General features: G+C 48.3%; 1 protein-coding gene across 2 annotated transcripts in view; it reads right to left on the bottom strand.

Moving 5' to 3' along the window:
• Ctdspl (CTD small phosphatase like) overlaps positions 1-16,816 on the bottom strand; it is a 110,994-nt gene that overhangs the window by 25,559 nt on the left and 68,619 nt on the right. For both annotated transcript variants that reach the window (XM_021207236.2, XM_029543005.1), the window contains exon 2: positions 1,507-1,661. In XM_021207236.2, the coding sequence (XP_021062895.1) occupies positions 1,507-1,661 (155 nt within the window). The remainder of the gene's footprint in view (positions 1-1,506; positions 1,662-16,816) is intronic.

Genomic DNA, 16,816 nt, shown 5'->3' with positions numbered 1-16,816 from the left:
ATGCATGTGTGTGTGTGTGTGTGTACATGCGTGTGTGTATGTGTGTGTGTGTGTACATGCGTGTGTACATGCGTGTGTGTGTACATGCATGTGTGTGTACATGCGTGTGTGTGTAGGTCAGAGGTCTGCATCAGATACCTTCCTAAGTCATAACAAGCTATGATAGATAGTACCTTATGGTTCATTCAAACTTTGTACATTCTTAATGACATTTTTTTTTTCTGTGAAATAAAAATGCTCTCATCAACAACAGGCATACTCTAAGATTTTGATTGCATATTGCCAAAAGTCCCCTTGGAAATATAAACCAGTCAGCATCCTCTTTACCGAATGCTACATTGAAGCCTTCACTCCCACACCAAACCCTATATCACCTATAAAAACCTCATAGACAGGAAAAGGATTGTTTTAGTTTTCACATTTAGCCACTTCAAATATTTTTCCTGTTTTGAGCCATACATCAAAGCGATCAGACATCTTGATGATCCCACACCTGGCTAGTTGTATATTTTCCTTATTTAAATGTTTAGCCTGTGTGTACATGTATGAAAGCATCCTAGGCCCTGGTCTGGAGTTGCAGGCCTGTGACCTGCCTGACAGAGGTGCTGGGGGGGGGGGGACCCTCGCCCTCTGTTAGGGCAGCCAGTGCTTGGAACCACTGAGGTGCTGAGCATCAACCCAGCCTATGGCGCTGCTTCTTGTTGTCTGTTTATACTGTTTATTTATGTTAGCGTTCGGAACATACAGCTCTCTGACTGCCTGTCCGCAGTCTTTAGTTATGTCCCTCTTGTCTTTCCCAATGCCCTTTTCTGTTTGCTCTGCTTGTCCCCGGTGCTGTCTCTCTGTTTATCCTTACAGTCCTAACTGTTCTGAGTCATTTTGTTTCAGATGCGCCTGTCAGACAGCCCATGGGTGGTTTTGGGTTTTGACCTATTATGACAATCTAACACACACACCCCAGCAAACACTCTACACCAAGCTGTGTCCCCAGACCTTCCACCTTGCCGTTGTTAAACAGATATTGTCACTCGAGGAAGTTGAAGTCAGTTATACTCACTGTGTGGTCTGCTCTGTCTTTGTCTTATTTTGCCAATTCTATGCCTGCTCCTGGTTCCTTTAAAAATTACATTTGCCGTGTGTGTGTGTGTGTGTGTGTGTGTGTGTGTGTGTGTGTGTGTGCCACAGTGTGCATGAAGAGGTCAGGTATACCTTGTGGGAATCAATTCTTTCCTTCTACCCTGTGGGTTCTGGTGCTTGAATTCAGGTCATCAGACTTGGCAGCAAGCCCCCCTTTACCAGCTGAGCCACCTCTCTGGTCTTAAATTTCCCTTGTACATGCTCTTCGGATGCTAGATGGGAAGACCAGAAATACATAGTACCTAAAAAGATGGAGTCCCGGTCTTAAATGGCTGCATATGGGTTTCACACACTCTCGTGAGGGAATGTGTCGAGGTGGGGCATACGGACTACTGCGGTTTTAGATTACAGATTGTGGGGGGCACTGACCTTCTGAAGCCCGCCGTTCTCCTCCACCAGTGGCGGAAGCACACTGGGGCTGCTGGGCGGAGGGGCTTCCACATTGTAGTCTCGGAAACAGCAGAAGAAAGAGCTAAGGATGCTCCGACCCCTCTGCTTCTTTAGGCTGATGTTGCGCTGGGAAGCTGGGGAGAGAAATAGCGACCGTGAGTACCGCACTGTGCAGCTGTCTCCTCAACCCCGACGCCAGGGGCCCTGGAACCCAATCCCACAGGCTGTACAAATCCTATGGACTTCAGTAGGGCTTGCTCCTTCACGGCATAGTCCTCAGGATCATTGTCACCCGAGTGCTACCAAGTAAAGCATCCCTACCGTGCCTGAAGCTTCCAAACAAGTCTCCTCGCAAACAAACTGATCTCCCAGAAGCATCCTCCCACGGGGCAGCAAGCAAGAGCCACTTTGAAGCGTGGTTCTTGGACACTTCCTGTGCATTATGGGGACCGTAGGCTTTATGAGTCAAGACAAAGCCATTTAGGAGAACATAGGAACCCCCTTCTTAAAGTCAGTTGTTTGTCAAAAGGGGGATCTGGACCCCCCCACCCCCACCCCAAGAACAAAGCTGAGGCATTCATTATAGAGATATCAGGAGGCATGATGCAGAGAACACATGCTTGGGGGGTTCAGGAAATGGTCTCTCCATCCAGGGCAATTCAGTGCCCTGGCCCAGAGGGAGGGATGGGTCTGTCTGTTTATCCATGCTCAGGACAAGCTGCCACAAGTCAGAAATAAAAGGTAAAATGTGGCTCAGATGAAAACACACCTCAGGGCACTAGACTGACTCCAGCCGGAGCCAGAGCTTTTTCCTGGGAATGTGGCTGGGGCAGTTCTGCCTCATACCAGGGCTGGGTGGGTCCTCGGGGCTCTGAGCCGAAGCCACAGGGAAGGGACCATGCTGAGGGTTAGTGGGAAAACAGACACTGTGGGAAATGGTTTAAATGTGGAGCAACTGAGAGGACGTCTCTCCTCTCAGTCCATCTGTGTGAACTTGGGAGGTCCAGCACCTTTCCTTCTACGTGATCACAAGACCTTAGCAATAGTTTCCCGCTGCCCGCAAAACCAAATGCACTCAGATAGGAGGCTCACAGACGGAGATTTCCAAGTGTCCAGATGTGGTTGGTCTGTGGTCCCGCAAGCATGAACTTAAGATTCTCACTCACTGAAGATGATCCTCAGGGGCCGGGGAAGTGGCTCAGTGCTTCAGAGCTTCTGCTATACGATAATGAGGACCAGGGTCTAGAGTCGAACACCCACGTAACAAGCCGAGTATTCGGCACACGCGTGTAATCCCGCTTTGAGGGCAGGGGACAGAGGATAATTGGGGCTCATTTCAGCCTGACTGAGAACCTCAAGCCCTAGGTTCAGAGAGAGACCACACCTCAAAGAAATAAGCAGAGGCTGATAGGGGAAGAAACCTGATGCATTCTTTTGACATCTGTGTTCCTGTAAACACACACAACCATACCCACACACCATACACATGCACACCACATACACAATGCACATACACACTCACACACACACATAGACACACTCAGATACATACACACTACACACACCCACACTACACCCACATACCATATCCCACACATAACCCTCCCACATACACTTCCCACATACACACTGCACACACACACACACACACACAGAGACACATCACACACATATACATACACAGACACATACACACCACACACACATATACACACTGACACCGCACATACATACACACCACACACACCTACACATAGACACACATACCACACACACACACACACACACACACCACACATACACACACACATACACACATACACACACACACACACACACACACCACACCTTAAGAAAAAGATGAACTTTAGAATCATAAATCCTGGACAGGCTGGCTGTTTCTATTTTCTCCATGAATCCTTAAGTGTATGTCACAGAACCCTAGTGTTTTAATTCCAAGTCTAAAATGCTGGGTTAGACCACTGGGCCAAACGGTAGGTGGCTTTCCATCTGGCCATGAGTGGCGAGAAAAGATAATGGCTACTGTCAAGTTCACTGAGGGCCGAGGTCAACCTCTATAGACCACGAAGTCACAAACTGCCTCTCGTGGACTCCTCAGACTCCCAGAAGATATGGGGTCATTGCTTCCCTGAGCCCTAGTGGCCTGTTTCCAAATGTGTGATTTCCCCAGTGCCCTGTTGAAGGCAAATATTGAGACAACTAAGGTCTGATTAAGGAGCAGGGAGCTTGCCAAGCAGAGGAAGGCGCTGTAATAAACTTGTATTTAATACAAGTGACTGATTAGACGGCCTGACTGTTTCTTTGGGAGTTTAAATGTTTATGTTACACTCAGATAACTTAACCCTGGGCAGGAAACAAACAAACAAAAACAATTCAACAACATGCTGTGCTGGTTTCCGCCTGACTGACGTACGGCATACTTCTCCGACACCATTTGCTTGCATCTTGGAGCCGGTGAGCAGCCTGAGAGGAAGCAGCTCCCAATGGGCCGTTTTCATTCATCTTTGGCTGACAGAACTCTTCCTCAGTGCTATTAACAAACTGCTCATATAATCAATCAATCAATCAATTAATCAATCAATCAACCTGAAACTTGGAACCAGTAAGTCACTTGTAATTTCTACCGCTGGATCACTCCGTGTCTGGAGAGCCATAGAATTAGTGTGAGCAGCCCTGGAGCTGACAGCCATGGGCCGTGGGCCCGCTTCCTTGCCTCCCTTCTTGGTGTAGGGAGAAGCCGTTTTGCTGGATTCCCTTTGAGTTAGGTAAGGGAAGCTCTGGGCTCTTCTAGTTTCCCAAGTACTCCGGGGCTAGTGGGCCACTCTTGAGTCAGGCTAGACAGGGAACAGAAATGTTTCCTTAGGACCAGTGTATGACTTGAGTGGCTGGAGCCTCTGGTCCAGACCTCTCTCCCACATTTCAGTCAGTATACCCATCCTGTGCGAAGGACATCTCTGGGCCTCTCCTGGGTCCTTCCACTCCTACATGCCTAGATGGAGGTCCTGGTCTCCCCTCTTGGCCCAGTCTGATCTTGGATCCCATTCTCTCTCATTAAGCCATTCTGAATCCTAAGTCACTTTTAAACCTGTCTTCATTTCTGCTCCCCTCCTGCACAGGCAGAGGTCCTCACCATTTGGTCCCTGGACCACTGCAGCAGCATCTGGACTGGCTCTGCCACCTCTCTTTATCCTGCTGTGACTTCTCCATGTGACCCGCATGGCAGCTAAGCCTACCAAGTGATCAGACTATGGGTTCAGGCTTGCAGAGGTCGAGGATGGCTCAACCAGGAATAGCATGGGACTTTGGTAAGCTCTAAGGCCATTAGAAACAGCCATATCTCACGAGTTTGTGTCATGAGAATTAACATGTTTTATATTAAGTGTTTAGAATAGAGTCTAATAACAGCAAGCACTCAATAAATGCTGGCTCTTGAATTACCAGTAGTTGTTCTTTTTCTTGAAAAAAGAACTTCTATGGGGCTGGAGAGGTGGCTCAGCAATAGAAGGTGCGTAAAATCCTTGTAACTAAGTTTGGTCCCCAGTGCCCGTGCTGGAGGCTCTCACCACTTCAGCAGATCCAACACCTTCTTCTGACCTCTGTGGGCACTGCATATATATGTATATAAATAATTAAAAATAAAATGAACCTTTAAGATAATTTCATTTAGGAGTTTATTTAGTTTATTTGCTTTCTTCTTTTTTTCTTGTTCATTATTAAAAATCTATTATTCATTTACTTAGTCTGTGTGCATGCACTCAGGTTGAAGGACAACTGTGGGGGTCAGTTCTCTCTGCTATGCAGGCCTGGGGCTTGACCTCAGCTCGCCAGGCTCTGCAGCAAGCAGCATCGCTTGCTGAGCCATCTCATCGGCCTTTACCGATGTTTGCTTGGTAGAAAAAAAGTGATTCTGCTGTTAAGTTCTGGATCAAGGCTGGATATTACGAAAGTAAATGTTTTTCTTTCTGCTGGCATCTGTCGACTGAGAGACGCACTTACCATAACAGGTCTCAGTTATATAAACTGTACTTTAAAAGCAAAACTAGACAAATCTTGGGAAATAATTCTATTGGGTTGCTTTAAACACAGGATACAGAGTGGGTAAGGTAAAAGGAGGGGCTCGGTATTCAGTGTGTTCTTCTGGCTGCTGTTTTCTGAGAGAACACGGGTCTCAAGAGAGAAGAGGTAGCGTCCACACTCCCTCTCCACCCCCTGGCAGTTCATTTCCCGCGGAGGGTCCTGCTTAGCTCTTTGCTGAGCACTGTTCCTGCAGTTGGCCCAGGGACTCCTGTTCCTATGATGCTTATCAGAAAGGAGCACCAGGGAGGAGCACCAGGGAGGAGCACTCAAGGAGGAGCTCCGGGGAGGAGCACTCAAGGAGACCAGCAGATCTAGCACATTTTCCCATCTAGGTGCCTGAGATGCATGACTGCCATTTCCCCAAGGCTCAGGGCAGCACAGGCCATGAAGGACCACCATCTCTTCCTCCATTGTGATGATGAGGCCATGCCCAAGGCCGAGCCCAGCATCTGCTCTTTTCTCCCCTCTGTGATCAGGCCTCCTGAAGTGAATAAAGGGAGACTTTTGGCAGAGGTAGCAAGCAATTCTGTGACTCAAACATCTTCAGTTCCCTAAGGAGACGAGCAGAACAGCATGGCCGGTGGGGGAAAGGCTGGGGGTGACTATGGTCTTACACACGGTCCTTGTGTGTCTCCTGGAGGGGGTGTGACAGAGGTAACAAAGATACGACGTTGTTCTTCTGGATATGCCTTACTGCGTCCTTCTAGACATCACCACAGCCTGCTTCCCGCCCGTGGATGTGGTCCTCTTTCCCCACAGGGTCAGAGACTTCTGGAAGCATCCACCAACAAGGCTCATAGTCGCTACCATGGGAGCTACCTTTCTCTTAGAGGAACCGAGTTCCTGATCCTACAGGGTGGGAAGCTTCAGAATGTCTCCCTAGTTTCTCTGGGTAGGATAGCAGGAAGTGACATCATTAAAATACCAATTACTGATGGGGAACTTGGTATACAGCTGACAATTTCCGCCTGCTAGAACCCTACCAAGGGGCTGTTTTCCTCAGCGAGCTTCCACCTCACCAACTTTCAGTCCATACAATTGATCTCAGGCCACAGGAGGTCTTGCCTGGGAGGCCTGCTAACACTGTCAAAGATTTCCTCTTATTAGTTGGGTTTCTTAAGAAGCCTGGAGCTGGTAGCCACCCTTGCCTCTAGTGCATGAAGCCAAAGCTGTGACAAAGCTCCCAAGATAAAACATTATCAAGACTAGACCCTTGTGTTGTTTTTCATTATGTAAAACCAGATTCCTTTTACCCCAGCCAGTCTGAGCTAGGTTTACATAATTGTCAATGGCAAGGCTCAGTTCTGAGAATGGAAACTCCCAGGCTAGGGGGTGCAGAGCCTGGAGGCTTAGCAAGGTCTCTACAGGCGGAGGTGTGTCCCAGCTAATGAGAGACATTTGAATGTGAATACAAAATCTAGTTACAGAAAGCGTTGTGCCTTGATGGGTCAGTTCAGGGCGCTGCAGGTGCTCAAGAGGGAGAGGAATTGGATTTCTTCATCCTCTCCTTTTCTCTTTTTGTTCTTGTGTTTGTTGTGGACAAACATCTTGCCTTGAAGCTCTGGCTAACCTAGATTCTAACAGGCGACAGGTTTGCCTCAAACTTGTGGCAATCTGCTTGCCTCAGCCTCTCCAGCACGAACACGTGTCACCAAGACAGGAAGGAACGGCTTCTGAGAAGGGATGAGGGTTCTATAAATTGTTATGGAGAGAGCAGGGGGAGGGAGGAACAGTGGTGTGGGGAGAGTTTAGTGTGAGCGATCCTGTGTGGGGAGAGTTTAGTGTGAGCGAGCCCGGGGTACCAGAGAGTAATGAGGTGGCCAGGAGGGCTGTGGGAGAAGGCGCAGTGGATAATGTGTCTGCTATGCGAGCACAGGGGTTTGAGTTGGGATCCCAGAGCTCACAGACACTGTACAGATCAGTGGCAGATGAGGATGACAGAACACTCAGCTGGCTTGGCGCACGCCCCTGGCGAAACCAGGTGGAAGGAGAAGAACCAGCTAGTCCCCAGACCTTGACAGATCCTCCCTGACCTTGACAGATCCTCCCTGACCTTGACAGGTCCTCCCAGACCTTGACAGATCCTCCCTGACCTTGACAGGTCCTCCCTGACCTTGACAGGTCCTCCCAGACCTTGACAGGTCCTCCCTGACCTTGACAGATGCTGCAGGCCACACACCCATCCTGGTCCCCATTCAAAAGTACTCTTGGGCTGGGGAGGTGGCTAAGTGGCTAAAGTGGTTGCTTTGTAGTCACGGGTACATGCGTGTGGACAACCCAGTTCCTACGTAAAACCCCCTGGTATGGTGGTGCATTTGTGTATTCCCTGTACCGGGTAGGCAGATGCAGAAGGATCCCTGGATCTGGCCAAGCCTGTGAGCTCTAGGTTCAGCAAGAGCCTCTTTGAAACAAACAGGCTGGAAAACTGATTGAGGAGGACATTTGATTTTGACCTCTGACCTGAGCACGCAGGCACGTGGGCATGCGCGTATGCACGCGCGCGCGCACACACACACACACACACACACACTCTCGTGAATGCTTAAGAGCACATGTGTGCATGTGCAGAAACAGTAAACAATAGACTTCCCTCCAACAAAGCTCTCGTCAGGTACCGGGAAGGAGGAGGAAGCCCCAGTTTCAGTCCTCACTTGTCAGCCGTATGACTTCTTCCACCTAAAGACCACCACCAGGCAAAGAGCAACAGCTCCCGCCACACTGCGCCTGCGGCAAAACCACGTATGTTCGTGTAAGAGAAAAAAACCCACCGGCAGCCTAAAACAGAATAAAAGCGACAGCTGACCTGGGCTCTGTGCAGCGTCTCGCCGTGCACGGTGAGGATTCAGCTTGTACCCAGATGTCTGTGCTCACAGACAGCCTGGCGTTAGGAGAAAACATGTAGGCAGACCCATTTGGGTTTGGGTGATGTAGATTCCAAACTTAGAACATTAAGTGGCCCCTTCCAGCTTAACCTCTAGCGCAGAGAACATTTAGGGATATACAAACGCCAGTATAAACGGCATCGAGTAAAACCCATCTGCTTTTCATGAGGCTCCTGTCGGACCCTGACCTCAGCTCCTTCCTAGGAAATCATGTATGAAGTGTGTCATGAAGTGTTATAATCATGGAATCCACAAGGGGCTTCACCAAGGCTGGCCGTGGGGTTGGTGCTCCACAGTTCCAGTGAGACCAGTCTGAAGGGTATGTGACTAGAGTCTTGGCTGAGTTTATGCCAGCGGGGGAGGCGTCCGTGGAGTGGCGTCTACACAGGGCGAGGGCAATTTCAGCCAGCGTTTTATGTTTCCTGATCCTCTGGCGTCCTTACAGTTTCCAGAAATGTTGAAATGTCCCCAGAGCAGCCACATGCCACATAACCACAGACCTTCCATTTTCTGTAGACTGGATCTGGCTGAGAGTCAGGACCACCCACCCTGGCTTCAGGACCTAACTAATCCTTTGGGGTCTGCACTCACTCACGCGGGCTTTGCGTGCTTGCCACCCTGCGTGGCTACCACATGGCTTTGTTCTTTCCTCCCCATCTGACCTGACTCGCACGTCTCAGCTGCCATACCTCTGCACTACTAAGGAACAGTTCAAGGGGTGCGACTGCAGAATGATTGGTGATGGATAGATCCTGGGAGGGGGATCCACTGTCTTCAGATGCGACCTCACCAGGTCCCGAGGAACATCTCCAAGCCCACGGTCATCCCGGTGACCCTGGCTTGGCTCAGTGAGTCACAGAACCAGATGAACAAACACGAACATGAGAGGCTTGAGGGGAGAACAGGGGTGTGGGGAGGGGGGGGTGAAAGGGTCCAAGAACAAATTTAATTACAACTAAGGAGTTTGGGACAACCAGCAGCACCTGACTTCGCTACTCGATGTAAGCACCTCCACGTTAAGTTCCTCTCCTCTTCAGTCCCCATGACGTGAGGCTCGCCTCTCTCTGGCATGGGGCTGGATCCCCCAGGACAGCACAGTCCAGAGGAAAGCCACACATTACTGCCCAGGCACCTGCGGTCAAGCCGGCTGCAGATGTCCCTAGGTCTGTCCGTGCATTTGGCAAGGAGCTTCGAGGTCATCTTAACAAAAGTCGCTGTGCCCTCACAGCGAGACACTTCCAATATCCATCCTTCCTCACGGGACACTTCCAATATCCATCCTTCCTCACGGGACACTTCCAATATCCATCCTCCCTCACGGATGGCTTAGAACTCTCTTCGTCAAAAATCCTGATGGGGTGGGCGGAGAGGTGGATCAATGGTAATGGTGTCAGGCTTGACCTGAGTTCATGCCCTGTACCTTGTGAAAGGAAAGAGCTGGCTCCTACAAGTTGACTTCTGACCCCCATGCCCTTGTGGTGGCCCTTCCCCACCCACCCACATACAACGAATCCACACATCTGGTTCCCGGAATCCCTCTATCTCCCGATGTCTCCTCCCATTAACCGTCTCCCCACTGACCTCCACTCTGCTTGGCTATAAACACCGCTTCTCCATGTTGTATTCAAACACCACCAAGACTCATCTAGACTCATGCCTCCCTCCCCTACTGTAACGGTCTCAAACACAATCTCTTTGCTATTTTAACTATTTATTACCCAGTGCCGGTTTCCTCCAATAAGGTGCCGATTTGACTGGTGATGTGAGAGAGCATTAAAAGCTGCCCCCCCCCCCCCCGAAATGAGTCTTCTTATCAATCCTAAACAATCCGGGTGGGGGTGGGGGCTGGCTCAGTGGGTGGGAGCAATCACTGGGCATGCATGAGGGCGTGAGCTTACATGCCTAGCACCATTTCAAAAGCAACCGTAACCCCCACCCCAAGAGGGAGGGAGACAGGATGCTTGCTGCTGCTAACTAAGCTCCAGGTTCAGACCCTGTCTCCGGGGAATGAGCAGGGTGCCCGACATTCTCCTTAAGGGAGGCATATGTACCTGCATACCACCACCACCAGAACCACATGCGCAACGGCGAGCCATAGCAGATCTAGATCAATAAGCTCCGTGTACAGCATTCCTGTGGATGTTCATGCAGCTGCAACTTCAGAATGAAACAGCAAACGTGCCTTAAGTTAGGACTGTGGCTTCACTCACAGGACTGCCAGAGCAGAGCACATTAATTACTGTCCTAAAGAGACGAACTACTGCTGAACTCACAACTACATCACACTGGAGAAAGCCAAGCGCCCTCTAGAAGGGAGGGTGAGGCGAGCCCTTTCCGGAGGGAGGCCCACAAAGAAATGAATGCATCATTTCTTCCCTCCTAGAACGGGCTCCTATCTCTGGACCGCCTCCCAGGCCGCGGTCTGGAATGGGCGTCTGACAGGAAATTCTGGGCAGTGTACACATACATTACATTCCTTTCCCATCCCTGAAACAGCAGTCAACACACTCAACCTCCCCTCTGTTGGTGTAGAATGGGAGTGGAGAGAGGCCAGGCTGCAGACCACGGATTTGGTCTAGAGAAGAACCACCGTTTTGAGGTCGCCAATCAGCCTCTATTTCCAGGAGATAAAATTCCCCAGGGAATTCCATGGGACAGTGTGAAGGAGCCGCCTACGGGAGCACCAATGCTGGCTGACAATGGGTCCTCAGCAGTGAGGGGACCCACTTCCTTCTTGGGTGACAGTTGTGTTTCTCTGTCCCGACTTACATTTGTGGAGTGCGTCTATATGAGGTCCTTTATAAAAGTCATCTCTGCTCTTCATGGTGTGTAGCACAATCATAACTGGCCCATTTCCCCATGAAAAACCAGAGACTCCCAGACTCCCCGATTCCTGGCACTCTCCCTGGCTTTGCCTAGCGCGCTCCCTGCATGCTGGGTCTTATTTCCAGGGACACCAGCTGCATCTGAGTCCTCACAGTTCACTTTAGCATCACCCGTGAAACACAGTGGGAGCCAGAAGGGCACACAGTGGCCAGAACTGAGTCCTCACTGTCTGTACCGAGGCACAGCCTCTCAGTGATGATGCCTACGAGCCCCCACTCTTCCTTGTCTCAGCACTTTTCTGGGTTCCCGGAGACCAGGGACTGGTTAAACAAGCCAGGTTTGTGTGAGGCTGGGATCCGAGGTCTGAGCCATCACAGCACAGTGATTTTTTTTTTTTTTTTACACCAGGAGCAATAATAACTAACAACGCAAAGGTTTGAAGCACACAAGAGAAACGAACACAGGTTACAATTTAACAGTAATCAAATAAATGGTGTTAAAAAAAATAAATCCCACTTTTGTGCTTATCAAAGGAACAAAACCGAGCTATCCAGAGAAGGGGTGTGAAACTTGGGAGGTACCGACCTCACTCAGACACTGCCCACTGCGTAACTGGCATCAACCTGTTTGAAAGGCAGAACAGGAACACGTCACACGCCAGGAGGCGTTTGTGATAATTAGTTTAACTGTCAACTTGACACAAGATGGGTGGGAAGAGAGTCTCACTGAAGGACTGTCTGGCCAGACTGGCCTGTAGGCATGTCTTGGGGGGCAGGGTTGTCTTGATTGCCTTAATGGATGTGGGACAACCTGGCCTGAAATCGAGGAACACTGATCTCCTCTGGTGGCCCTGAACCATGTAAAAAGAGAGCAAGCTGGCTGAGCCACAAGCACACATGCCCCATTCTCTTTCCTCTGAACTGTGCATGTGACCGGCTCTGACTTCCTGCACCTCTTTGCTATGATGGACCTTTTCCCATAAGTTGCTTTCCATCAGGGTGTTTTACCATGGTAATGGAAAATTAAGTTAGAGCCGGAAAAACGCAAGCAGTGTGGAGGTCAGACGGACGGATGGATGGAAGGGCTGTTGCCGTAGCAGTTTGTCCTAACAATGGCTGCTGCAGAGAGCACTGAGTGCACGGATCGAGCCTTCTCCATGGGATGTGTGTGGCTAGCACAGACGAGCATCTCAGACCTGTTACAGCCCTGCCCACATCAGCAGTATGGGCTGGATAAACTCTGGAAGGGGGGCTGTGGGGACCTTACCAATCTTGTTCACATTCCTGGGCCTAGGAATGCTGGTGTACCACAGGCCTGCCACAGTAGCCACCGGATTAGTTATTTTCATGGCTTCGACAAAACGGCCATACCAAGGCAACTGAAGGAAGGGAGTGTTTATTTGGGCTTCAGTTTCAGAGGAGCAAAGACATGGTCTGTGGAGCAGGATGCTAACGGTTCACATTGTCCAACCATACACATGAGGCAACAAGAGTGAGATCAAGGGTCATGAGGAGTTTAGCTGAGCCCCACCCCAGGTCCCCGACAGTAATATTTCTTGTGCAAGGCTGTATACTCTAAACCTCCCCAAACAAGTGTTTAAACACCTGAGACTATGGGGGGACATTCATGGATGTGAATGACTGGGTCAATGAGCAGAAGACTGAAAGTCATCACATTAATAAGGAAGTGCTCCTGCGTCTGTTAGGGGAGAGCTAGATCAAACAGTACCCACTGAGCCATCTCTCCAGCCCCTCTCATAAACTACTAAGTCCCAAAACTAAACTGAAGTGCACACACACATGTTCATGTTCTATATGCCAAGATTACCCCTGGAAGGTTTGATAAAGAGCCGACAGCAACTAGGGGGTGGGGTTCATTGTTCCTGGTATTGTAGGGTTTTGTATTAGGCATTTAAGTAACAATTGTGCATTGTATGCTCATGAAAGTGTTAGGAATGTAAATATAGTATTGCAAACACTATTTGGCACACAGCCTTTATGTGCACGTTATGTGTACATTATTTATGTGTACATTATGTGTACATATGGGCTGGAGAGATGGCTCAGTGGGTAAGAGCATTTGCCCATGAGCCTGAAGACCTGGGTTTGATGCCCAGAACTCCTCATGGAAGGAGAGAACAGACTAGAGGATTGTCCTTGGTGCTTGTGGGTAAGCTGCCAATAGGACAGTGAGCAACGTGCACACTGGTGTCCACTCTGATGTGCCAACAGGAGCTCCAATGCTGGTGTGCAAAACACACAGCTTCTGCCAGTCTGAGAGGTGCCAAGTATGATTGCTGAGTTCAATTTGCACCCTTTTGGGTGTCCTCCAAGCTGTATACTGTGTGGTTTTTTTGGGTGTTTCTATTTCTTTTGAGAATCATGGGAGTTGGGAGGGGGAACCTATACTTTGAGGGAGTCTGGTTTTTTATATGTATTTTCCTTTGTCAAGTTAGGAATGACACAATGTTGCTATAACAGGTTCCTCTGTCATGCTGACTGTGCTGTGTGTTGGAAATAGCACCTGATTTAAATCTTCTAAAATTTGAGGGCATATAGCGATGGATAGGCAGACATTGTAAGTTTTCAGAGTCAACTCTAACAGGTTTCCCTCCCTCCCTCCCTCCCTCCCTCCCTCCCTTCCTTCCTTCCTTCCTTCCTTCCTTCCTTCCTTCCTTCCTTCCTTCCTTTGCTTCCTCTCTCCCTCCCTTCCTTCTTCCTCTTTGTTTTCTGAGGTGCTGGGGATCAAACCCAGGGTCTCACATGTAAGTAGTTATCACTTTTTCAACGAACATGTTCCTGGCTACAAATATAACAATCTTTCAGAAATGGTTCTTTTCTACCCAGAGATGTATGTATGTATGGTATCAAAAAAAATACACACACACACACATATATACATACATATATGCACACACATATATGTATATATATGTGCATATATACACAGACATACATGTATGTACACATACATATATGGTTCTTTTCTACCCCAAGATGTTTATGTATGTATATATATGTGTATAGTATCATTCACACACACACACACACACACACACACACACACACACAGACACACACACACACACACACACACACGGTTCTTTTTAACCCCGAGAAGTATGTATGTATATGTGTATGTGTATATATATGTGTAGTATCATTCATATATATATATATATATATATATATATATATATATATATATATGTATGCATATGTGTGTGGATGGATTTTTTGAGCTCACAGAGATCTGCCCACCTCTGCTTCCTGAGTGCTGGGATCAGAGGTGTGCGACACCACTCTTTGCTCTGCTAATATGTTTTTAAAGTGAACATTTCTTTGTCTTTGGTTTCCCCTGCTTTTCAGGATACACGGAGGAGCCATTTTCTCCTAAAGATGAACCCAATCTCCTATTAGTTATTGAACAATCCATCCTTCAGCCTGTTGTTCTGTCCTGTAGTTGAGCCTAATCTATTCCCCTCCATGTACCAGTAAAATGCAGCCTTGTGAGCACAGATTTATTGTTTACATTTAATAGCAGTAGTCTGTCCCCCCCCCCTTTAAATTTTTATTTGAAAATGTCTTGGCCGGCCTAAACTTTATACTTCCAGACAAATGTCAGAGTTACTTACCAAATTCTAAAACAAAATAGCACTGGGGATTAGTTGCCTTCAATTCATAAAATTTATATCCACTGATTCTAGTTAATTATATTTGAAGTTATAAACGAAGTTTCAAGTAAAGTTTTTTTTAAAAAATCAATTTTGTTGCATTATGCCTAAGACTATGGCAAGGTTGCATGACCCTGTCTACTGGTCTAAAGTAGACCGGATGATAACTGGGTTATGTTCTGTGTAACCACAAACAATACCTATAGAAGAGAAACTAAAGAAACAGAAAGGAATCGAAGCATGCCAACCACACTAAATGACCAATGAGACAGACGCACAGACAGAAAAAGGAACAAATGAGCAGATGTCAAGTAGAAAATAGGAAAGTGAGAATAGTTCTTGTCCTGCCAATAAGCACAACTAGGTTAAACTCCAATCGCAATATACAAAGTGGCTGAACTCAGAAAGAAAAATCAAGATCCAATGGCAAAAGACTCTCTTGGAATCCCTAGAAGGGTACACTCCAGCTAAGAGCCAAAGGATGGGAGGGTATGTCCCATGCAAGCAGGGCCAAACGGGGGTGGGGGGAAGCTGACAGCACAGACCTAAGAGCTGTCACAGGAGACAGATGGCATCATGTGATCAAGGGGCGGGGAGAAGGCTTATTGTGCAAGCTTCAGACCTGAATCCCCAGCACCCCTATACAAAGCTGGGACTGGCAGAGCCCCTTAGTAACACTAGCACTTAGGGGTCAGAGATGTGTGGAACCTGGGGCTTACTGGCTAGTGAGCCTGGGCCAAATCAGTGAGGGGGGGGGAGAGGAAGGAGGGAGGGGGAGGGGGAAGGAAGGGAGAGGAAGAGAAAAGAGAACCAATGTTTTTCTACATTTGGTCTCTGTATGCCTTTGTATAGGCATGCACATCCGTATACTCATGTGCATGCCCCCCCTCCACACACAGAGACATGCACACGCACATGTGTTCCTTAAATTCAGTAGAAAGATATATAGCAGTTACATAAGTTCCCAACATCAGAGGGCCAGAGACAAGCTAAGACGGACACAACTGAAGGGCAGACAGTCACAACAATATTTCAAAATTCTGTTCTTAATAATAAAACTCATCAAAAAGAAAACCAAGGACTGGCCGGGCGTGGTGGCCACGCCTTTAATCCCAGCACTTGGGAGGCAGAGGCAGGCGGATTTCTGAGGTCGAGGCCAGCCTGGTCTACAGAGTGAGTTCCAGGACAGCCAGGGCTACACAGAGAAACCCTGTCTCGAAACAAAACAAACAAGCAAACAAACAAACAAACGAATCTACAGCAGGAGAAAAAGCTGGAAACCAGTACCCACTCTTCAATCCCCAGGGGCCAAAGAAGCAACCAGAAGAATCAGTCCTTGAAATAAACAAAACCACAACACACCAAGACACAGGAGCAAAGACGGCACTGAGAGAAGCTGAAGCTGTAAATGTCTACATGGAACTGGGAGAAAGACATGGTCTGAAGGGATGACTTCCAGCAGTTAAGGAATACTGGTTGCTCTTCCAGAGGACCTGGGTTTGAGTCCCAGTATCCACATGGCAGCTCACAGCTCACAACTGCCTGTAACTCCTGTCCCAGGGGATCTGAGGCCTCTTCTGGCCTCTGCAGGCATGAGACACACATGGTACACAGACAGATGAGCGGGCAAACATACATATAAAATAAGTCCTATAAAAAGGAAGATTTGAAACAATCTATTTTATTTGTCAAGGAACAAGAAGAAAGAAAAGAAAAGAAAAAACAAAACAAAACAAAAACCCAAAGCCCCAAATTAGCAGAGGGAGGGGACTAATAAGCTTTAGAGGCTGGGGTGTGCCTATGAGGTACC

Source organism: Mus pahari, chromosome 10, assembly GCF_900095145.1.
Source record: "Mus pahari chromosome 10, PAHARI_EIJ_v1.1, whole genome shotgun sequence".
Lineage (NCBI taxonomy): Eukaryota > Metazoa > Chordata > Mammalia > Rodentia > Muridae > Mus > Mus pahari.
Note: the sequence above shows the minus strand (reverse complement) of the source record. Positions and strands in the feature narration are given on the sequence as shown.